The following is a 24,808-nucleotide window of genomic DNA, read 5'->3' as shown; positions in this document are numbered from 1 at the left end:
GACACAAAAAACATACAACAGAACAAGTCTCGACATGCCTTTTGTAAGTACAACACAAGTGGAGCGGCTTGATATTCAAGGTTGGGACGTGAGAAACAGGAGCTTTAACCCATCTATACAATGTTGGAAGTGTTCCTTCCTCTTATCAGCATGCAGTGTGCAGTCTGTAATCCTTGCACCAAAATGTAACACTGGCAGGTTTGTTTGATTTATATCCTGTCTGATGTTCAAGGTGAAGTCACTACTTCCAAAAGCCCCTAAAGTACTTACCTACTGTATCTACACCTATAGATGGGTCTGTGTGTGTGTGTATGTGTGTCAGTAGTGGGGACGCTTGGGAAAGGTTAAATGAATTGGTTCTGACTGGCGAAGACAGTGTGTGTAGATAGTATGAGACGCTGACCAGTTGTGATATTAATGCATGGATGTTAGCTCAGGTAGGAAGTGCTGTGGTTGCAGATTTTCCATCCATGATTTCTGCTTCTGGATTCTTCACAGTACCTGTTTTATTTGTTAAACCAGTGTATTACTACACACTGAAAGCTGAACCAAGATGTGATGGACAGGCTGCTTGGAGCATTCACATCTTTCTGTTAGCCCCTGGCTCACTGGGAGATCTGCAACCACAAGACTGCTTGCCTGAGCTCATGTTCACGCATTAATATACCTTAAAAGATCAGAACTGTCGCTGTGAAAAGTAATGTAGGACATTTATGACATGACACTTGTTATTTGACCTTATACCGCAGACGTGCAAACAGTTCAAGGCGTAATTCATTGTCACTTATAAGTTTGGCCTTTTCTTGTCTGTTGAAAACAGTTTCCCACGCTGTGGTGGTTGTACACTATATAATCTGAAAATGCTCATACAGATTTTGCATTTTACAGCAGCACAGGTTTGGGGGGGAAAAAACACATTTAAATATTTTACTCTGGTCACCAAGAGGCTACGTGTTTGCAATTATGCCTTTTACAATTTGTGTTTATACAACAATCAACCCTGATTGTATAGACCCATTTGCAAGACAATTTGGAAGTGGTCGAGTGTAATACTGGTAATGCCAAAAATAAATACAGAGAATATAATTAAAGAGGGAAAACATTGTCAAACAACACAGCTAGACCTACTGGAATTTAGCAATTAAGCACAATGAGACATGTTTTTTTTCACTTTTGCAAACAGCAAATTGTGACAGACCTGGGAATAAGGCTTAAACATTTTAACATCAATAAATGAAGTAGTTATTGTTGAGACATTGTTGAGAAATTGGAAATATCTACTGGTAGCTAAACTGCATTTTACATTATGTTCCTCTTAGTTTGCAAGGAATTCGGATTGCCTTCTGCCATAAAATAGGACATTTCTGGATATGACAGATGAAATTTTAGTAAGAAAAATCACTTAAAGCTGCATTAATATATTTGTGTCCATTTGGGGGCAAATAAATGCCAAACTAACAGATACACAGCAACCACCATATTACACTGTTACGGCTAATGTGTAAACAGTTGCCTACTTGCACTCACGTACAAAGACACGTTGGAATATTAGCATTGGTTTGAAATTGTGTTTCTGGCCACCTCATTAATATAAGTCTAAAATTCACTCTCCTTTTATGTCGGTTTTGCTTTCTATTAGGACTGTCAATTAAGGCTGTCGATTTTTTGGTTGTAGCTGGCTCAGTTTTAAAGCTAGAGTGAAGATACTGGTATCATATGAAACTAGAAAACCCAAGGAATCCATTGTCATGTCATACAAGCTCGTCACGAAGGAGGCTAAATAATGCTCCAAACTTACGCTACATTTTGGCGAGGAAAAACTGTCATGTTGCCTGTTGGGCTTGAGTTTGCCATGTTATGATTTGAGCATATTTTTATGCTAAATGCAGTACCTGTGAGGGTTTTTAGACAATATTTGTCATTGTTTTGTGTCGTTAATTGATTTCTAATAATAAATATATACGTGCATTTGCATAAAGCAGTATACTTGTCCACTCCCATTTTGATAAGAATATTAAATACTTGACAAATCTCCTTTTAAGGTGCATTTGAACAGATAAAAAAAATGTTTAATCAAACGCAATTAACTACGGACAATCATGCGATTAATCGCGACTAAATATTTTAATCCATTGACAGCCCTACTCTACTAAGTGAGAAAAAATACCTGGGTCTTCTGGGTAAGCAAGCATTATTTGCTAGCTGCTGAGTTGGCTGATGATTCTCTGTGATTTTAGCAGTATGAGCAACTCTTTCACAACACACAAGGCATTTTGTCAATCGCTAACACATAAACCTATTGATTAATGCAGGTTTAAGTTCCATAGAGGTTATCTAAAAAATTGTAGAGTTCACAAATAACGAGTTTCATGAAAAATTAATGTTAATTCTGAGAAATACCGGTGTGAGATTGAAGCTGACCTGCCAGTCGTCTTCACCATGGTCTCATGTTGTTATGCTACTCATATCAAGGTATCACAATTCATTTGGCAGTACAGATGCATTGATTCTTAAAGATGCTAAACAGACCAAGGCCAAACATGATTGGAACACACACTCAGTACATTGCAAACAGACACCATACTGTTACTTCTTTTAACATGGTGAATCACTGTGCAGCATAGAGAATACAACAGTGTTTTGACAAATATCCAGTAATAGTGAACAAACATGCATCACAAAGTCAAGTAGAAGACATTTTAACGCACTACATCTACTGTAGCTAACGCTGACGTGTTCAGCTGTGTGACAGTATTTAGCTTTAATATTGCTGTTGACCTGTGCTTATGATGGCAATACTCATTGCTTTTGTACATGGCTGCTTAGCTAAGCCACTCTTGTGCTATTATATTTATTGGTGCATTGTATCATCACAGTGCCTATCGAGAGCGTATCATAATACAGGCAGTGAACTGCAATCTGTGAGTGTGTGTATGCATATGTGTGGTGTATACTGTATATATGTTGCTTGTAGCTCTGTGTGTTTGTTGATCCCCTGCTGGCACTTCATAAATATGTTGTCCTCCTACATCTGCAACAGCGGCAACAGGAGACTGGCATCTCCGAGTCCCATTGACCATCCTCGCTAAAGATGAAAGCTTTGACCCAAGCCGTAAACTAAAGTAAAAGTATCCAGATTCAGAAGGTTGCTCCGTCCTCTTGACGAGCGGAGATGAATGAAGATGCGCTGCCAAAGCAAAGTACTGAAACAGCATAGAAAAACAACGCTTTCTCTACAGGGCCGCCATCACGGCTTCAAAGGAGAAGGCGAGGGCGAGATGAAAGGCCTGGATGCATTGTGTTATCTGAAAAAACTGGCTAGCCCTCAACTAACTGATGTCAACTTTTGCATTTTTAGCAGTCTCTTTTTTCATTAGGATATGAAGGCAGACGCTATCAAGTCGAATCAAGTGCCCTCTAATGTGAGCTGTGCGATGATAGTCAAGAGAACGTCCAAGATAGTCTCCAATAACTGGACAGAGTGGCCGGCAAGCAAATATTTACGAGATATCTAGCGGATAAAGCTTTGAACATTTCTGTCTGTACAGTTCCTTCTTGCCCCCTCTGTTGTGCCTTTTTTAATCGAACATTGAACCGAAACATGCTGGAGCACAAACCTTTTTCTAAAATTGTGCTGAAATCATTTGAAGTGTCTCAAAAGTTGACCCTCTGTTCTTCACACCGTACCCTCCATCACCCCAACAAATTAAAAAACTTTTATAGTTCTGTCATTGTCCAAACAGTTTTTTGAAACACGCTGTATGTCGATTACAGAAGGTTATTATGGATTCTGGGGGGGGTCAGAGGATAGTAAGAGAACACCTACTGGGATGAGGTTTACGGTTACATTGGACACACTTTGTTCTCTGGGATGGGCAGCTGGGCGAACGAGCCACAGTCGGTTGGAGAATCGTCAGACCTGGGCGACACAGTGCAACCCACGGGGATCCGGGCAGCTATGGCTGACATTTCTCCCGTTTGACTCTCTGCAGTAATTCCAGGTCGCTCTGAGGTCTGGTTCATGTTGCTCTCTGGGATTATCCCTATGCCGCTGAAGAGCTGGATTAGGCACTTCCTGAACTGGACAGAAAACGAGAGAATTAAAAGAAATTAGCTTTATTAAAGCTAGGGTTGGTAATACTGAGAAACTAGCAAGAGTACACTGGATTTTAAAAATGATCCAACCGAAAAATCCAGCCCAGTGTTGCCAACTTTTTTCCAATGAAAGTAGCTAGCAGCAAGTCCTTAAATCTCTAAATTGGCAACACTGACAGTCCGTCCGTTTAGGCCACCCTCCAAAGCCACTCTCCCCAAATCATCATTATGTACGTAAACATCATTCGAGCTGAATGAAATGATTAGACGGGCTTATAACAGTCCTGCGATAGCCACAGATACTGGATTTTTTTCTTTTTTTTTGCCAGAGCATTTGATTTATTGATTGCTGTCGGGATGCAATGAGAATTTCAACAAATCTAACAAAAAGTGTATTTGAACAACCCGACTTTTAACATTATTTGCAATTCTATTATTTTAGGGGCCATGTTTATAGGACATGAAACAGTTTTGTTAAGATTCCAATCTCAGTTTAGCGTAGTTTAGCTTGGAAGCAGTGTGAAACGGCTAGCCTGGCTTTGTTTAAAGTTCAAAATACATCTACCAACACCTCTAACTAAGGCTGAATTCACACCGGATCAGGCAGTCTGGTGATTCGCAGAGTTTGCGAGGTCTCGGCGAGTCTCTTTAATGGCCCATTAACTGCGATGAATAACATCTTTTAATCCCTCATGGCTTGGTTGTACAGCGCTGTGTCGCTGGTTAAGTGAATGGCCACCGCAGTATTACATCGGGTTGCGTTTCTCCAAAAGTTGATACTGTTTCTACTTTTCTGCTGCAGGCCACTGATGTTTTTTTTACGTACTACCCGCATTCAAAATTAATGGAAAAACTTGTGTTTTCCCCAGACCACCTGATCTGGTGTGAATGCAGACTAATTAACACTTTGTATCACGTTTGGTTAATCTGTACACAAGCAGAAATGTAAAATCTGCAATTTGATTTTAGAGGCCATTACACAGTGTGACGCAGTGTTTACACAGCCCGTGTGTAGACATTTGAGAAGTCATGGATTTTATTCACTAAGAAAAAAAGTTACAGCACGTAACTCCTCAAAAAAACACAAATTGTCGATTTCCATTTGTATATGCAATGCAGAAATGACATACAGCGTAATAATGTTTAAGGTTTTGCTAGGTATATTTTTTAACTTTAGACAGAGCCAAGCCAGCTTTTTCCCGCTGCTTCCAATCTATATGCTAAGCTAAACTAATTGTCTCTCACTGTTAGCTTTCAGGCCCCTTATGGCCCCTTATGCACATGACACACTGAATCAGTGTCATTTGTCCCAGTGTATAATACCTGTCTCTGCGTGGAGCGATAAAATCAGTAACTCCAGAATAGATTTTTTTAGTGATTTAAGAACTTTGTATATCAGAGAGCATCGGTCACTGCTTTGCACAATGTGCAATTGTGTCTGCATTGCCCTGTGAGACACACACACACACGCACACAATGGGGGTGACAATGCCTGTCAATAGTTGTTCTTGGAAGAACATAGCCATTTTTACCCAATCCTCACTAATAGCCCCACAATCATTGGTTTCCACATTACTTTGAATCTAAAAACACTAATTGACCTTTTTCAGAGTCGAAGCTCCCACTCTGTGAAGCCCCGGGGAGAAATCATGATTCGTGACCCTTAATGACCTGTCTAATTTAACACGCAAGCCTCCTAACTGCTCCCCTCAAACCAGTAATGCTTTCAAAGAGCGGCAATAACACCTCTGTTACCCTCCGATGTCACGAAAAAGCAAAAGGCTACAATGTCCTTGGCTTTGTTCATGCTGGAACCTTAACTGTGCTTACACCTTGTATAACTCTTCCCTCTAACCTTGAAAGATATAGCTTTTAAAACAGTCCCGCACAAGGATTAAGGTCATAAAATGGCATCTTAATGTCAACATGAATAGCCTGAAACACATTATCCCTGAACATCTACAGCAGGTACAAGGGATGTCACGAGAACCGAAACTTCGGTGCCAAGTCAAAGGCGAAATTCTGTAAACATGACGGTACTCTATTTTCTACAGTACCACAGGTACCATAGGTACTAGGGGGGCTCGAGATTAACGCCGTCCCGGGGACGATAGTAAATGTGTTTGGGACGCAATAAACTCACTATCGACATGTCCAGGGAACGCACCCTATTTTTTCCTGATAATGGTACATTGTGAACATCAAATCCACGTTGAATTCGGGAGGACGAGAGCTAGTTAATGTCAGCTCTTTGCAGGACAGTGCTGTTTACCGGCTGCTAACAGCTAATGTACTAATATTAGAAAACTTTCTGACTACATGTCACACGACAGACCACTAACTGTCCATTACGTCATATAAATCGCTACCAGTTCTAATTCTGTCCATAATGTTTCAGGGTCTTTGTTTGTTTTCTTTGTGGTGTTGCAGCTCTTCCGGTTCATTTGTCCTGTTGTGGGTTTACTGCATGAGGAAAAGTGACAACGCATACCATATATAGACAGCATTTGTTTGGCTGAAGTCTGAAAGTAATTATGGCAGTGTCACTTTCACTTTGCTTTAGGAGTACAGAGTGCTTACATTGTACATTTTCATCTTGTGAAAAATATCCAAGGGCACAGGCATTGGGGTCGTGATGTTATTAGCCCTTAGGTGTTCTGCTGCCATCTGGTCAGTGGTGCTTTGGTGAAATGCAGGTTTGGGATATGATGGGAGTGTAAATATTTCAGTCGCTTTCAATGAAGCTTTTGAGGTCTCTAACAGCTTCATTTATCGCACAGATGCCCTCACACAGTAAGCTCAACAATGATCTTTTATCTCAAGCTGGAGCTCTGTTGAAAGGGCCTGTGTTCCCACGATCTGTTGGCCATTTGTGACCCCAAAGGTCACTTGTTTGATTACTTATATCATCTGACAAAATGTGAGCATGAAAAGTAAAAGACACTCTCTCACTTCTAATGGTGATCATGGTTTTACTTTGGGGATTGCATTTGTGCTTTCGTGCTTGGAGTTTTTGCAAAACTCAATCTAGGGCAGGAGGAGGAGAACAAAGTACATTTTCTCAAAACAGATCAATAAAGTTTCCCTTTCACATCAAGGCCCTTGTGGGCAAAACATTGTACAGTAAATCTTGTCAAAACAGTCCAGAGAATTTTCTTACCAACATGCTCTATATTTAGGTCTTTACTATTGATCAAACAGTGTAAGCCTCATTTGAAACCAGAAAACTACTGATGGTAATACCAGTAGACGTGATAAATTGATATTTCTAGAGTGTTCTTTTACCTTTTCACCTCAGAGATCCCAGGAGGCTGTCTCCCTCTAAAGTCGCTACTCCAAGTAGCAGTAGTCATGCATCATGGGAATCCCCTGAGACTCTGGTTCACCTCTCCTTGTTATGTAACAAGCCAGAGAGTGAGAGCTATCACAATCAAGCACTAAGAGGTCAGCTGACTTCTATAAACACTAGCAGGTTGGCTGAAGCTGTTTGCTGCCCTTATTAACATCCAGTCGATGTGTTAGTGGAGACACTGGCTGACTCATGTAAACAGCTCAAAAGTGGGGCAATCAGATGGACATGCTGACTGAATGCAGCTCCCTGGCAACGTTGGTCTGATCAAGGCGTCGTGACAAGCACATATACGTATAGCAGGATTTCTATATCCTATATCTAAAAATAGATCACTTTAAATTGCACTGTAGGCGTATTTGATCATGTTTGTCATAACTGGCTTCGACAGTTAAAATGTTCACTCTACTGGCAGGACTATAAAAAATCTATTAACATTGCATGTTAACATGAAAAGGACATTACTTTAGGAGACTTGTAAGTGTAAATAGAGCTTCACGGGACAACTTTGTACAATGGCGACTTCAAATTGCAGCGAGAGGTAAAGAAATCTGACGTGACATCAGTAAATTGGACACAGCATGCTCGTGTTTACCGGAGATACAAAAGAAGTAAAGTTAGTGAGTCCAGCCTTCTAGGAGCAGTCAGCCCTGCAGGGCATCAGTGTTTTGCTTGAGGACACTGTTAGGTCTATTTCTGCTTTTGCTGAAGAGTAGGATGCTACTGTTTGGACAAGTCCCACTCTGTGCATCATGATGCATACATCATTCACATTCATCATAACTGCCATTAAGGCTGGAAAATGTTTTTTTTTTTCTTTTATTCCAACCATTGAACAGGCTGGCAAGCTTTTGAATACGATCACTTCATGCAAACTTTGCTTGATGAAGTCATGAAAATCGTAAAATGTGTGCCGTAACTCAGCATCACAGTTTTCCAGCACAGTTTAGTCGCCACTGGAAAAAGTGCTGTTTTATGTCCTGTAGGTGCAGTTAAAGCAAGTCGTCAGCTAGTGTGCAGGTTGATGGAAATGACAGTCGCCAGTGCAACAATCAAGAAATCCAATCTGCAGCCTTTAGATTACTCTTTTGTGAGCATGCATGAACACTTTATCTGCAAAGGCGCATATTACATATGAGTATGATGAAAAAGGAACACTAATCAAAATGCATTCAACTCTTAAAATAAATAGCAGAGCTGCATTTTAAATCATTCACATCACAGCGTGTTTACATTAAGCACACCACAGTCAATGTAGTGGAGAAGGGGGGAATGCATGCAGTGCAGTGTGGTTACTCTATCTGAATTTCATGACATTTGCACAATGCAGAGACAATAAGAGCCATCCATTTTGTCCTGTTTTGTACTCAGACTCAATAGGATGTAGTCTGCCGTGTCTCCACTCTAAAACTGATGATTTATGTGTGTACACTACACAACATCCAACAATGCACTCCCTGTGGATACCCTAAAATTAAAAAATTATAAGTAATGAATATGATTAGTTAATTATTATTTTTATTTGATAAAAAAAATAGCCTTGATGGAATTGGACATGGCCTGGATGGAAACACTGCAGAAGCAGATGTGTCTTACAGTCAGTGTTACCACTGCCTGAACTGTTGAGCACAGCTGCCTTGAATAAAGCACTTAATTAAGTGTCCCGTTAGGCTGTCACATTTCCCAATTAATAGGTTGTTAAATCCAGTTATTTTTATCTTCTGTGGAACACTATTAATCACCAGTAGACGTCACAAAGACGTTTGTTTTACAGAGAAACTGCCAAAAATTGAAATGTGGCTTAAAAAAATTCAAAAGGAATCCATAAACTTACAGAATGGCCAGACTTTTCTTGTAATGTGTTTAAGAATTGCACATAATCACTCTTCTCTACTGGCTGCTGTCATATAGTCAATATCTGTACAGTCAATAATGATTAGTCGAAGAGTGTGTCTCACTTACACTGAGCGAAAGAGCTAGACAGCACAACGTAAATGGCACGATAAACTGAACGCCTCACAAGCATACCATAGGTGGCTAATGTATTTTTTAACAGAGCCGTGGACAATTGTACTCTCTGGGTTTCATGTTTCATTTATTCATAAGTCATGCATTATTGAGAGACAGGCTAACACCCAACAACAGGAAAAAAAAACATCTCAGTATTCTGCAGCAGTTTTCATCGACTGCATACAATGACATGTCTCAACTCTGGCAAAGGAAGGAATTTACCTTCCCTCTGCACTGCTATAACTAGTCTGGTACCGGGCACTGACAAAAAAAAATACTTGAATAAACCACGCAAACAGGATCGAAATGGCTGAATCAACTCTCAGTTACCTGTTTGTTCATGAAGACGTAGATGATTGGGTTGTAGACAGTAGCTGTCTTGGAAAAGAAGGCGGGGATGGAGGCCAGCCTGGGGTCGAGTTCGACTGTTGGATGGAATGTGACCAGTATGGAGAAGGCTGCGTACGGCGTCCAGCCCACCATGAAGGCCACAATCATTACCACCACCATACGGGTCACCTGCCTCTCTGGCTTCTTGGCAGTGGCCAGACGACCATGAGATACCTGGAGGAAACGGAGAACCATGACTAGCTGTATAGTACTTTGTAATTTAACAGACAGTCTATTAGGATATGAACAAAAATGTTTGTTTTATTTCATGGCTGATACTTATACTAAATTGTTTTATTTTAGTACTCCAATAGCTACGGAGCCCCAGAAGGGACATGGAGGGGGAAAAAAACGAAGGTTGAAAAAAAAAAAGGTGTACTTCTGCAAGATCTCGCAGAACTTAGGTCAATGTAAAAAGAAAAACATAGGTCAGTGTACTTCCGGGTCAGTCTGGCACAATGGAGACAACCACAACAATGGAGCGCACACACCTGAGGGAGAGGTCTGATCAGGCGGGGGGTTGATCGCGGACCGCCCCACCTTCCCGCCGGATCAGCAAACTTTCTGTTGCTGCCATTACACAGGTTAAACCCAGCGCCCTCGCTGTGACCCCTGGCGTTAGGATTTGAGCTGGCTGAATTTGAGTGGCTACAGCCACTAATATTGGTGTAACAAACCATAGTTCCAGTCCGATCCATGAGTCAAAACCGCGATACGAGCTGAACCACGAGTTTGTGATCCATTGCACCCCTAGCCGCAAACTGAAGGTCCGTCTCCCAGAGCTGCCGACCCGGCGAAGTAGTCTTCTAGCGGCAGTGTGTGAGGTGGAGGGGCTGCGGGTGCCATAGCTAGCTAATTCTTGTCTCATTTGTGATCTAATAAACAGTAAATTCATCAAATTCAAACTGTAGCTGTCATAGGGACCCTAGATGAAAATTGTTACGAGTTTTGCAAGATCTCTCTTTTTTCAACCTTCGATTCTTTCTTCCCTCCATGTCCTTTCCAGGACTCCGTGAATAGCCGATGTATCCAGCTTAAATTTAAACATTTTCATTGTAAAAGAAATATTTAATTTGCGTCTCACATAATTGTGAGCCTTTGAAACAACTCTTAGACTACCATGAGACACCAACAGCTTCAGACAAGCCATACTAATGAGTTTCTGTCTTAGGCAGGTCACCAGCCACTCTTATTCAATGGTAGAGGTCTTCCAGATACGTTACTATGTAAAATGAAGGATTGAATTACTAAAATAAAATGAAAACTCCTCAGGGAACCTTTAATTTGGCATCAACATTTCCCTGCACAGCTTGATTGTTACTGATAGAGCCCTTATTGCACCTCTAGTCACCAACAATTTACAGCTCGACCCCTATTAAATGGGAATTTGCCCATTTTGAATGCAACCTTGATTAAATAGTCTTCATGTCCCACTTAATGTCTCCAATATGTGGCCTTTAGAGTGCTCTTTTGTCTGAATTCATGAACAATCAAAATGGAATTAACTTACTAGAAGCATGTTTCTTTATACAGCAACTGCAGCTACATTTCAAAACCACAATATTCACATTACAGCATGTTTACTTCCATGGTCAATGAAGTGAGAAAAGGAAGAAGTGTGTCAGGAACATATGACTAAATGTGCATTATAGCAGGTTTTATGTAACTTACATCAGCAGCTACTGTATGACTGGCCACTACCTGATATTTCCAGTAATAAAATACCCAAATCAGGGTAATTATGTGCAGCAAACTGGTGTAACTTGGATGTGGATCTTTATGATTATAATCCTCCCATCAGCACACTACTGACACCACTTTCCCTTCTGGTCTCTGCTGAACATGTCTCTCTAAACATATTGGAAAATGTTCAAACTAAAATCAATGTGCATTAAGCAACCACCCATCCATACCACCAGCCCCCTTTGATGTTTCTGATTAGCTTAAAGAAATGATTTGACATTGAGCAAAAACACATTTTACACATTTCCTGACCATGACTGAAAGTCTGAGCTGCATTTATAAATTATTAATTTCGCTGTGTGTCGTGATAGAACTCATACCGACCTTCCTGAGCTTCCGCAGGAGCTTTCCATAGCAGAAAAATATTACTCCAAGAGGCAGAATGAAACAGGTGGCGAAGAAAGTGATGATGTAGCTGTGATCGATCATGTTGGTTGAATACCTGTTCAGAGGTGGAGAACAAAGACATTCACATTGTATGAGCTTTAAACTGGGTCAAAAAAACCCAATAGAATACAGTCTTTTAACAAGTAATGTTTAGTTTGAAATAAATGTGGTTACATTTATTGAACTATCGATCAATATGCATACAACCGAAAACACGCCCAAACCATTTGTTTGAGATCACTTGTGTGTCCCTTTAAGAACAAAATGGTTAACAATCCCATAATTTGCCAGCAATGAGCTGTCTGTGAAATGTCATTTTGACATTCAGATTCTTTTATCTGGCGGTAGAGAAAGATGACAGTTGTACACCTCATTTGAGCTTCAGTTAAAAGGGAAATTTCACAGCTGAAACCATCTCTGTGACACAATTAAGGTTCTGGAGGCCACTTATTTAGTCTAATTATGCCATTTCCATACTGCCGCCAAATGAAACAAGCTCCAGATTAATGTGTAAGGAGCTCCCTGGCAGACAGAGTGGCGTGTGTACAGTATGTGCTTATATTCATGCAGTCCTTATTGAAACAGGGAAGTGTGGCCTGCACACATTAGTGATGGATTGATTCACACCTCATGAATTTACTGTCATGTGACACACATGCAAAATAGTACTTTGTGATGCGTAAAGATTTTTTTCGGTTTCTTCAAATTGCTTTTTTGAACAAAACAAATCATTCAGGCAAGTGGGCAGTGCCATGCTTTTGTTAACAGACAGCATAGTTGTGAGGGGATTTGTTAGATATCTGATAGAAAATAACTCAGGTACGCTGCTAGAAATTCTTGTCCCGTGATAGCAGCTCACTTGAGGCTCTGAAACTGGAATTATCTGTAATCCCTGATATGTTCTAGGTCCTATGTGCAGCTTTGGGCGCCCTGAATCATTCAGACTTTCTCCCTTCATTCAATGCCCTTAAAGGCAGAACATGAAAATGCAATTTCTTTGCTTATTTTTCTTGTAATTGCACCCCTACAGACAGTCATGCACCCATTGGTGGTGCTCAAGTGGCATCACCACATCTGCTGTTTGTAGTTTTATTAAAATATAATCTACTCCTGTATCATGCCATGCCATTAGGTTTGTTTCTATGGTCCCTGCCACGTGCAGAGAAATCCATAACAACTTGGAGTTGTTAGCCCCTCCAATTTGAAGGTCTTTGGCGTGTAGATGTACATAGTTGCATTTGTTCATTCAATTCAATCAGCAGTCCAATTTCAGGTGTATGACTTAATAGGTCAGAAAATGCATCAAACTAAACCGATTGAGCCTCTGCGTCGAACTGAAATGTATTAACTGCTGAGATGAAGAGTTGAATCAATCACTGTGTTGATTTGGACAGGGTCAAGGTACTCTATACCTTTAAGGTAGACTGAAATAACCCAGTACAAAGCAGTATTGAACTTTTCCAGTCAAACAATACCTGCAATTGATCCTTTTTGTGCCCAGATCTAGAAAAAAATACCATTTGTATGGTTTTGATTGCAGACAATTACCGCAAGCGTTCTTCGATTTAATGCAACGCGTGATTGGCCCACTTCCACAGCAGCTACAACGCATACAGCCAGGATTGCCTGCCTGCCTACAGCTTTGTACACACGGAGATGTCTGAGCAGCTAATGGTGCTAGAAGCTAACGGTTTTACCCTGGGAGGCCAACCGAAGGTTGGGCGTTATGTTTCTGAAACAATGCGGTCCCACCACTGTTGGTCAGGGGACAGCGTTAACGGCAGTAACCGCTGTATGAGCATTGTGCAATTCAGCAGTGATTAGCTAGCCAGTGGGACACACACAGCGTCCATTCCCATGATGGGTATCAAATGAAGTACTATTGGTATTGGTATCACTTTAAGGGTACTGGTGTTGGTACTGGTATCGGGATATTTTAAACGATACCCAGTCCTACTGTTGGGAGAAGGGCTGAGACTCTCCAGAGTGTGCAGTCCGGAGGCGTTTTTGCTGACGGGAAAGCAACAGTGCCAATCCATTCTGTCTACTACTACTGGCTAATATGACGTCTTTAATAATTTATCCCTAGGGCCCGTTTAATACCGTGTTTCTGTACCTATCGCTTCTGGCCACTAGCTAACAAATACTAATGCTAGAATAAACTCTAATTTAAAACACACAAAGTTGAATTTCAAGCCAAAACTAACTTACAGCTACTAAAATTGGAAAAATTTAACAACCTTACAACTAAAAATCTAAATTTAAAATCGCTAATTAACCTAGTAAATACTATAAACACACAACTATAGCATTTACACTAATATAACCTATGCTAACCGTACAGTCTAACCACTCTAAACTCAATTCACACATTTGCTTAATCCACTCTTCACTAATACTCCTCTCCACAGTCTGCCGAGTCGGATTGGGAGAAGTTGGTTTTATAGGAAGGGGGATTGGTTGGTGACCAAAACTGACACCATTTACGTCACCTGGCATCAGATCAGCCAATAGCTAAATTAAATTGCAATAGCTGGGTCTCAACCAGTAGAGGGCAGTCACTATGCATATTTACAACACAATTTGTAGAATTCAAATACTTTGTACTAAAATGTAAAGATTTGGACCTGAATCCACCAACAACACTACTAAATACACATATACATTGGTTTTCAGCTGAACATAGTGGTATTGGGGTTTAGTTACTCTTTAATGAGCCACATCAGCATATCATCCAGACAGCATTTAAATCATCTCCAAAACTGTTGTCGCCAGCCAAACTAAAATTTTTGGAGGCGTAGCACATGAACCAGTCCAGTCGATTCTGTCAAACAAATCTAATTAGTTAAAAGAATCACTCTTCCCACCACCAGCTGGTGTTTCACCCGTGTCATAAACAGCCCGCTTGACTGTCAGAGTGAATCTCCTCATTTAAACTGGGAAGCTCAGTTTTGCTTCACATTTGAAAGTTAAGCCAACGAGGACTTTTTGGGACTGACTTTTTTTTACACTACCACTGTGCGACACCAAAATATGAAATGTTTAAATCATACACATGGTGGCTTTCTAAATATGAACAAACTTGTATTCAATCAGTGCTGTTTAGCTGCATAAAATCTCACATCAGCCACCAATCTCACTTCTTACAGAAACAGTGGAAGTACTGAATACATATGTTATGTACATTTTACAAACTTCCTACATACTGTATGACTCCTTAATTTCTAAAAAACTATGATAAAAAATATAAGTCAGCAACCTTTCAACAGCAAAAATGAGGCTAAAACCAAAACTATAATGAAAGTTATTACAGTTTTAGTCAACAAATATGTTTAATGATAATGTGAAAGATAGACAAATGATCTATTTTATTGTCGTCTTATTTGACAACCTGCATGTGTCTGTAGAATTACCCAGGAAGTCCCGGTCCAGGGATTTGAGCTGGCAACCTCCATCTGTGTATGTCTTTGCAATAAATGTCTGAAACAAAACCTGAGGACTGAGGGGGATTTGGAAGAAAGTCAGCAGCCTAGTAGATGCGGTAGATTGTATCCAAACACCTCGCCAAGGATACAGCCACCTACTGACAACTCTTCTGCACAATCCTTCAAAACCTTGCATGTGTGCTTTTTAACATTCCGACGCTGTCCAGTGCTGAATATCTGCATGCATCCAGAGATAAAAAGATGCACATAAATGAGGCTTTTAAAATGCGTCAGGCTGTGCATGTGGCAACACCCTGGACCTCGAACACCTGGGCTGTTCGCGCTCCTGCTGTTAACCAAATGTTTTCTGACAGTACTCGTGCTGTGTGCAGCCAGAGGTTGAGCGGGTTATCTATGCGCCGGGTATCTCCATAAGGTGATCTCTTAATTGTACTGTCTGAACCATTCATTCCCGCCGCGCTTCATCTGATCTTGGTTCCCTTACAGGGCTTGAGGCAAACACTCAGCCCCCTATCTGCACGCCTTTGATCAAAGGCAGCTAAATAGCATTACCCAGATGACACCCTGAGGGCCAAGGTTAGAGCTGGCCGGTTTCTTGACTTTTTCCACGAGACACATTCACACAGTGTGAGCTAATACACCAGAATCAGCAATGAAAATCTGAGTGTGGAATGCCTATAATCTTTATCTGCTCGTGTGTGAGGTGTGTGGCAAGAAAGATAATTAATACAGGGTTATCTATGGGCTGACGGTCAGGTTGAAACACCTTAAGGTTGAAAAATGGTATTAAGGTTAAAGCTTCAGTCAGGAACTTTGAGCAAATATGATACAACGTTATTCATCACTATATCTATTAGTGCACAAGACAGATAATCTGTGAATAAAACATGTTCTTCTACCTCCTCCTAGTGCTCCTAATGGCATTTGCCTTTACACCGCGCTGGAACCAAAACAACCAATCAGAGCCGAACAGTCTCTGGGCAGCTGTCAATCACTGCTAGCGAAAGTCTCAAACTCCGATCAAACGGTCATATTTGTTAGTAGTGCGTTATGTACACTGTATAGTGTATTGAGAGGGGACCCCTCTTAACTGTTACACCACCGAACGGCATGCTATATACAGCTCTGTGTCGATGTTCGTGTGAGCTTTTGCACCCAAATGCTGCGTATACGTGGCTAGGGGATGCAACTATGTAATGGCAGGTGTATTGCTCAGGACCCAAGGGAGCGCAATGTTGAGGGTGAAGTTGTTTGGATGAGCGGTTCTTGAGAAAGCTGCAAGCAGCAGCATCAGAGGCCGAGCAATCGGTCCGTTACGAACAGGCACATATTTTGAACGGGCACTGCACTGGTGACAATAAAGCCTGAGTCTTGAACCTCGTTGTGCTGCCCCCTAGTGGTCGAAGGTTTAAAGTTTGTTTTTTGTTTGAGGTTAGGAAAGCAGGACGTGATTTCAGAATACATTTTTGCTTCTTAATAATTATAAGGAAAAATGTGTGTTTGTGCATGCACATGGTGTGAGAAACAAGTTTGCTTCTCACAAACCACTCAGCGACTTTGTGCTTAACAAAAAACAACTATTTATTCTGTATCAAAAATAATTAACTACAGCCTTCAGTATCAAAAGGTAGCTTCAGCCAAATCACAAAGAAACATATTTCTCACTTACTAATCGGGTTTGTGGCAGGATTTTTGAAATGTTGTTCTCTGAAACTTGTGCTGCCATCCCAATACAATGGAGGTGAATACCATTTTTTTGTGCTGATCAAAGCACTAAAAATGACATTTGAAAAATCACACAGCATTATTCCAGAAAAAATGTCCAATCAATAATCCACAAACCTCACTCTCTGCAGTTTTCATTGGGTTGATTTCTCAGTTACTGAGAAATTGCAACTAAAAAAAACATCCACAGTGAGAAAATATGTTTTTGTGATTCAGGTGAATGGACCCTGTAAGATCAGTTTCTCTCAGTTGTCTGACAGTTTAGCGCTTTGTGGGTTACAGAGATAATAAAATGCAAATTTCTCACCAGTCAGGCTCACAGGTGGTTCCGATCTTGCTTATAGTGTATCTGTTCCATCCCAGCACCGGAGGGAAGGTCCAGATGAAGGAGAAGGTCCAGACGAACAGCAGACCCAGGATAGCGTGCTTCGCTTGCAGTCGGATGTTCCCCAGAGGCCGGCAGATCACGAAGAATCGTTCGAAGGACAGAACGGCGAGGGACCACAGGGCCACGATCCCTGAAGCAGACAGCGAAAAGGTCAGTGTGGAGGACACAAACCACTAAGTCCTGGAATTTGTTTTTAGTAGCGCTGTCAAAGTTAACACGATAATAATACGTTAATGCAAATTTGTTTTAATGCCACAAATTTCTTTAATGGATTAACACAACTTGCGGTTTTTAGGTTGTAGCGTGCTCATTTTAAAGCTAGAGTGAAGCTACCGGCATCATTTGAAACTAAAAAACCTAATGAATCCATTGGTACCAACCATGGCATAATAGCTTGTCGTGAAAGAGGTTAAATAACGCTCCAAACTTAGGCTAAATTTTGGCGAGGGAAAACTGTCATGGTCATTTTCAAAGGGGTCCCTTGACCTCTGACCTCAAGATATGTGAATGAAAATGGGTTCTATGGGTACCCACGAGTCTCCCCTTTACAGACATGTAGTACCTGTGAGGGTTTCTGGACAATATTTGTCATTGTTTTGTGTTGTTAATTGATTTCCGATAATAAATATATACATATATTTGCATAAAGCAAGCATATTTGTCCACTCCCATGTTGCTAAGAGTATTAAATACCTCTACAAATCTCCCTTTAAAGTACATTTTGAACAGATTAATTTGCAATTAATCATGATTAGCTATGGACAATAGTGATTAATCTCAATTAATCATTTTAATTTGAGCAACAGCCCTAGTTTTTAGTAGCTATGATAACAAATTTTCATTTGTTATCTGACAGTAATAAACCTGAAGAAATTGATTTCTACAATACTTGAGACCATTATGTGCGTAGTGTATTTGCATCTCTTTTACATTGCTCCCCTCTTTCACGGGAGTGTGAAATTTCATTAGTTTCTTTATATCTAGGCTTTTGGAGCTTATCCTCACTGGGAGGCGTCCCAGTATATAGTGTAAGCACATTTCTGTTTTGACATAGTATCTCACTTCTGTAGTGTGCAGAGGTAATAGTGGCGGTGCTGTTGCTAGAAATAGTTTCATCATCCAGGGTTGGTGCATTAGACTGCCTCCTAATGGGCTAAAAAAAGCTGACTTTAATTATGGTAATAAGTCACTCTCACAGGCCGGTTAATTACCTATCTCTCCACAGCCAGGTACTCCTAGTGTCTGCCTACTAGACTCGACTGGAGAGGACAAAGGAGAGGGGTGGGAAACCCGGGTGTTCAATTATGTCACATAAATCCAAACAAGAGCCTCTGCGAAGGTTCACTAATGCAATTAACCCCAATACTTCAATGCTGTTTTTGTAGCCTTTTAAAGTGGACTTAAAACTGACCATCAAAAGGGATGTTTTCTGGAAAAACGTCTATTGTTTTTACCCAATAGGTTTGAATGTACTTATCTGTGAAGCACAGGTGCACGTATAGTGGAAAAACTAAAAATAGGCACAAATAGAAAGCACTGTCACTCTGAGCAGAATATTAAGTAAAGCATCCATATGCATAAGGAAGAGCTAGCTCAGCTTAATCACTTTATAATTTCATCACATATACTATAAATATACCCCCCTACACACACACACACACACACATACAGAGGTGATCGGATGCAACACAGCTGTCAATCACTGAAACTGCCGTCAAGACTGAAATTGAAGTGACTTTCCACCACAACTCCCTTGAAGATGTAAGCCTCACTTCAGTGGGCTATTGATTGGCTTCCACGACAATAATTTAGTACGACAGATGGCTTCTTTAGGCGCCGCGCCGGCTTCTCGTCCTATTAACAAAACGTGGTTTTGTGTTGCCATGTGCGAGAGCACTTCTTGCCCTGCATTATTTGTTTTCATACACTCGGTAATCATGATTAATAGTATTCTTTTGTGTGGTAATTCAATGCATCGCAACAGCCAATACACCAGGGTTCACCATGCAATAGGTCCATTAACATTCAGATCCATACATCATGTTATCATCCTAGTGTACTTAGATTAATTCATTGTCTTGATTTTGTTGTTATTTAGTATCAGTATCAGAATGTAAAGACTAATTTCCAGAGTTATATGAATTCAGCTAACACACAATGTAATGCAGGTCAGGCAACAATCCATATGGGATATTGTGACTCATAATAAGGACCAAAGCTGTCTCATTAAAGGGATAGTTTGGGTGTTTTTTTAAGTGGGGTTGTATGAGTACTTCTCCATAGTCACTGTATTACCTACAATAGATGATGGTCCGCACACCCCTAGTTTGGAGAAGCAGACAGGAGTTACTGCATGAAACCAAAGCGATGTACTGCTGTGGACAGGGCCGGCAGCAAAACACATTTTTAGCCACCTAAAAGAAAGACTCACCTAAAAAAATCTAAATCAGTTTAAGTGTACGCTATATTTAGAATATTTTTGTTTGTTTACCTTGCCGTGAGACAGCTATACGGTCTATGTTTCCGACGGGTAACTGAAGCTGTTATCGATGCTCTCACCAAAGCAACAAGTTGCTGGTCTACCGCTGCCTCGATCGGTTAGTTTGTTTGTGTTATTGTGTGACTTTTGTTAGTTCGGATTCACCAAAGTCACACCATAACACAAACAAACTAACCGATCAAGGCAGCGGTAGACCAGCAACCCCCGTGATCTGCGAGGTACAATTACAGTTTTTTTCAATGGAGTCTGGTTGCTTTGGCGAGAGCATAGACGGATACAACACCTTCAGTTCCTTGTTAGAAAGGGCTGTCTGACAGCAAGGTAAAGCAGTGAAAATATTCTTAATATAACGTACACTTAAACTGATCTTGATTTTTTTAGGTGGGCCTTTATTTTAGTTGGCTAAAATATGTTTTTCTGCCGGCCCCGTCCACAGCCGTACATTACTTTGCTTCCATGCAGTAACTCCAGTCTGCTTCTCCAAACTGTGGGCGTGCCGACTATGGATAAGTACCTCATACAACCTACATCAAAACACCCAAACTATCCCTTTATAGTGCCACAGGTTAAACTTTTTCAAGTGAAAGTAATTTGATAACATTCTCAGAATGAGACTCTTTATTCTGCTGCGGGCATTCATGATAAATGATTGTTTGCTGTTGATAATTATTCCGGCAGTTTGACAGTCTATAATAAAGACATCCTGTGACTTCTTGTGTCGCTCCTCTGTAAGTTGTCCAAGTTGCCAAAATGGGATCACACAAACCTTGTTACCAAACCCAATAAGGAACCTTTGCCTGAGTCTTGTCTTTTCCCTTGATTTAATGTATTGTAGCCCTCTCACCAAAGTCGCCAGACGCCAAGGATCCCACTTTGGGGACCTCTGTACAGCTATCCACTTGTGATCGGATCACTGAGGACGCATGTTAATACCAAGTCTGAACAGGGAGCTTCAGTAAGAGACCAATACTCTGACTTAGTTAAAAGTTATTGGTGGTCACGGTGCTGGTAACCTACTTATGACAAGTCATGCACTGCAGTGTGAGAAGGCTCCTGAGCATGGTTTTGAATTCTGCCTTAAAGTCTCACACTGGGTTTTTGTCACTGATCCTGTACAGTCTGTTTTTATCATGGAGGTACACCATGAGTTTATAAAAAATACCATAAATCAGACACTATAGTGACTTTTTTTTTTAATGTTGAACTCAATGAAGTTTCCTGTCTTTCATCTTCTTTGACAATTTATAATAAGATTTCACTTTGCACACACTAATATCCATCATCCCAATCCGCTTAGGCTCTATAGCCTTAATTTGCTATAATGTGCTTCATAATGCAGATTACACTTGCAGAGCTGCATTATGGGGGTGAGCTTTAAAGAGAGCACTATACAAGCTGGAATAGATTTGCAAAATTAATTTCAAGAGCAGATTAAACAAGAAAGTTTTCTTAATTTAAAAGCCCTGTACAATCACTCCTATGTGGTTAATATGATGTCTTTGCTGAGCTCTTTAGATTGTAAATTTTACTTACTTTACACATATCATTATAGCAAGTATGTTTCTCTAACATAGTAAAGGATTTCTTATTTTACATCAAGATGTGATTACTCAAAGAATCTACAAAGTTATTGACACCCTGATCGTAAGTCAACTTTTTCATTCTGGCAGTGGAAGTGATTTGTCACTTTTTTTTACCTCCCTCCCAGATGCCCCTAACTTATGAACAGATGTTGAAGTCAGCTCTGATGGATGTGCCATGTGGAGCAGTTTCACAGTCATCACACATCTTTGCAATATATGTATAAAAAAAAAAAAAAAAAAAAGCTCCAACACTGACACCTACAGTTATGGAAGTTTATCTTAAGCAGCCCTGCAATTATTACACTGATGACCCTGAGACTTTATTAGTAGTTTAAAGGTTGGAGAAAACAGCTCCAAGCTGAACTTAATAGTTCATATTGCAAGAATGATGCATGGTCCAGTTGCACTGAAGAGCTGCTACTGACATAGAGCTGTTTTCGACCAGATGTATCTCAATAATCATAATTTGCACCTAGGGCTGTCAAAATATCAGATTTTCACTACACAATTATCGCGGCAAAAATAATTCACGGTAACGATATTATCGCGATATCGATAGAAAATTAAAAAAAAATGAATAATTATCAGTCAAATTCATCTTTAACTTTGTTTATTGTGCGTTTTGTCTCTTTTTTAGCAAACGAATTTTTAAAAAAAAAGCTCCAACACTGACACCTACAGTTATGGAAGTTGTCTTAAGCAGCCCTGCAATTATTACACTGATGACCCTGAGACTTTATTAGTAGTTTAAAGGTTGGAGGTTTAAAGGTTGCAGTTATTGTCAATACCTATATCGGTGTTTTTTTTTTACCTCCCTCCCAGATGCCCCTTATTTATGAACAGATGTTGAAGTCAGCTCTGATGGATGTGCCATGTGGAGCAGTTTCACAGTCATCACACATCTTTGCAATATATGTATAAAAAAAAAAAAAAAAAAAAAGCTCCAACACTGACACCTACAGTTATGGAAGTTTATTTTAAGCAGCCCTGCAAATTATTACAATACCAGTAAAAAAAAAAAATAGGAAAAACTTACCAAAAAAAGTGACAGCAAACCCCTCCAAGACACAAGCCCACTTCCCAAGGAAGAAATAACCTCTAGCGTTGGCCAGGAAACTTATTACTCCACCGGTGAGGGAGACCAGAAAGTCAGCGATGGCCAGATTCACTATGATATAGTTCAGCGGCTGTCTGAGTTGTTTGTACTTGAAAGTGACAAACATGACGAGGAAGTTCTCGCTCAGAGACAGCGAGGTGACCACGAACATGAGCACAGCCAGGATGGTGAAGTTCCACGGTGCGATGTTCCTGATGGGTCCATTGAAGGGATCATCTGTGATGGGGAGTTCAGCTGCCACAGTGTAGGACACAGCGTTCACTGACAGACTTAAAGTATCCATTGTCCATGCCCAAGAGTGCAGGCTACTTGCTTGGAAAAGAAAAACCTGTCTGATCTTTTTTTTTTTTCCTCACACACACTCACAACTTCATGTGGAGTCGCTCCTGGATGTTAAACGTGGAGCATCCTGCGCGTCCTGCTGCTGGGACTCTTCTTTTGCAAAGTTTTGGTGTTGAAATCCGCGCATATTGGAGCACTGGGAAGAGAGGAAATCCGCTAGAAATGTTTGAGTTGAGCTGCTGGACATGCAGTAGTGGCGCGGTGCACGATGCACGGTGTGCGTAAAGGCGATGTCTTGAAAAAGCGCCTGGCAGCAAGTGCACGAATGACCGATCAGTGGCATCTTGGAAGCTCTTATATAGGCGGCTGCTGCATCGCTGCTGCTGCTGCCCTCCAGGAGAGGCGACATGTGCGCTTCTTTTGCGCGCTGCGGACACTGATAATAATAATAATACATTTATTTACATAGCACTTCTCAAAACAGATGTTACAAAGTGCTTCATAAGACAATGAAAGCAGATAAATAAAGTAAAAGATATGGTAACTGTTAAAACAGAACATCAGACAATAAAAGCATGATTTAGGAAATTTAGGAAAATTTAATTAGAGTATATGTATGGCTCAATAAGGAAGCTGATTATTAATTGATTTATGGAGAAGGGGTAGGATTAAATAAGTTCTTCTCACTCCTTTTTGAATATGTAAATCAAGGCATCAAGTGTTTGACAATTTATTTTTCTTATGCTTTCCATGTATGTAAATACTACTTGTTTCTGACTGTCCACTTGTTGGTATGATTATTCTTTTTCTTTATAGGCAGCTTTGAGTGATATGTGTCTGACATCTGGATGCTCAATTAACCTGGAACGATTAAATCAAGCCATCCAATCAACTTGTATCTGCACTTTTGTGCAGTTATGACATACAAGTCTTAACATGACTGGTCTGCCTGCTACATAATAATTGCAATCAATAGCGCTCCTGGCTGCAGCTAAATCTATCATCAAGAGGTCAACTCACACAACAGGCTGCTGGGCTTTGATTGTAGACGACGACCCCCCACCACACCACACCACACAACCACAAATCCACACACCACCACTACAACCACCTGCTCACTATTCATCTAATTAGCTTTGAAAAGGGACATACTGTGCAGTTTCTGTCCTGTCTTTCAAAAGTCTAAAAATGTTTAAAGAAAAAAACGAGCAGGTGATCCATTGCACTTAAAGTTATAGGATGGCTGACTGAGCGTATATACTGCTTCGCTCTGCACCTCACATCTTACAGCTGCACTATACAACCACACACCAGTCTTAGAAAAGTTTGTACAATGAGCACACGTTCTGAAACAAAGACAGAAATCAGCACCTGACAAATGCATAATTTTGACACACTGGGTCATCAGTGAAATGGTTAACAGTTACATGAGGTAAATACGCTTTAAGATCGGAGGTTTAAGCGGCTATAATTGGTCAGGGAAAGGTTATGTGAAACACTTTGAGTTCACTCTGCCCTCAGTCCTTTCACCATGCTAATTCCATGTTGGACCGCCGTCTCTTTGTAAATCCTTAATCCACGTAATCATTTTACGAAGGAGAAAAAAATTGTGCCCTTTTTGTGTACAAAGAACATTATCAGCATTCAAAGGCACCATTTCACTTAGTTGAAACTTTTAATGTCTCAAACAGCATCTACAGTAGTTGTTTAGGGGACTAAGGATAATTTCTTTATAGCTGACCAAACGGCTTCATTCAAGACAGACAGGAAAATATCTAGTGCTACTTGAAGGT

General features: G+C 40.5%; 1 protein-coding gene across 1 annotated transcript; it reads right to left on the bottom strand.

The window, feature by feature from the left end:
• Positions 1-2,099: 2,099 nt before the first annotated feature.
• valopa (vertebrate ancient long opsin a) lies at positions 2,100-23,069 on the bottom strand. The gene is made up of 5 exons (XM_037781375.1): positions 22,653-23,069; positions 17,453-17,663; positions 11,912-12,029; positions 9,785-10,018; positions 2,100-4,080 (listed from the first exon to the last, which is right to left on the bottom strand). The coding sequence occupies exons 1-5, from the start codon at positions 23,014-23,016 to the stop codon at positions 3,844-3,846; spliced, it is 1,164 nt and encodes a 387-aa protein (XP_037637303.1). The 5' UTR covers positions 23,017-23,069; the 3' UTR covers positions 2,100-3,843.
• Between the last annotated feature and the right edge of the window lie 1,739 nt (positions 23,070-24,808).

This window comes from Sebastes umbrosus, chromosome 10 (assembly GCF_015220745.1).
Source record: "Sebastes umbrosus isolate fSebUmb1 chromosome 10, fSebUmb1.pri, whole genome shotgun sequence".
Classification (NCBI taxonomy): domain Eukaryota; kingdom Metazoa; phylum Chordata; class Actinopteri; order Perciformes; family Sebastidae; genus Sebastes; species Sebastes umbrosus.
The sequence above is the reverse complement of the archived record's forward strand: the minus strand, read 5'-3'. Positions and strand labels throughout refer to the sequence as shown.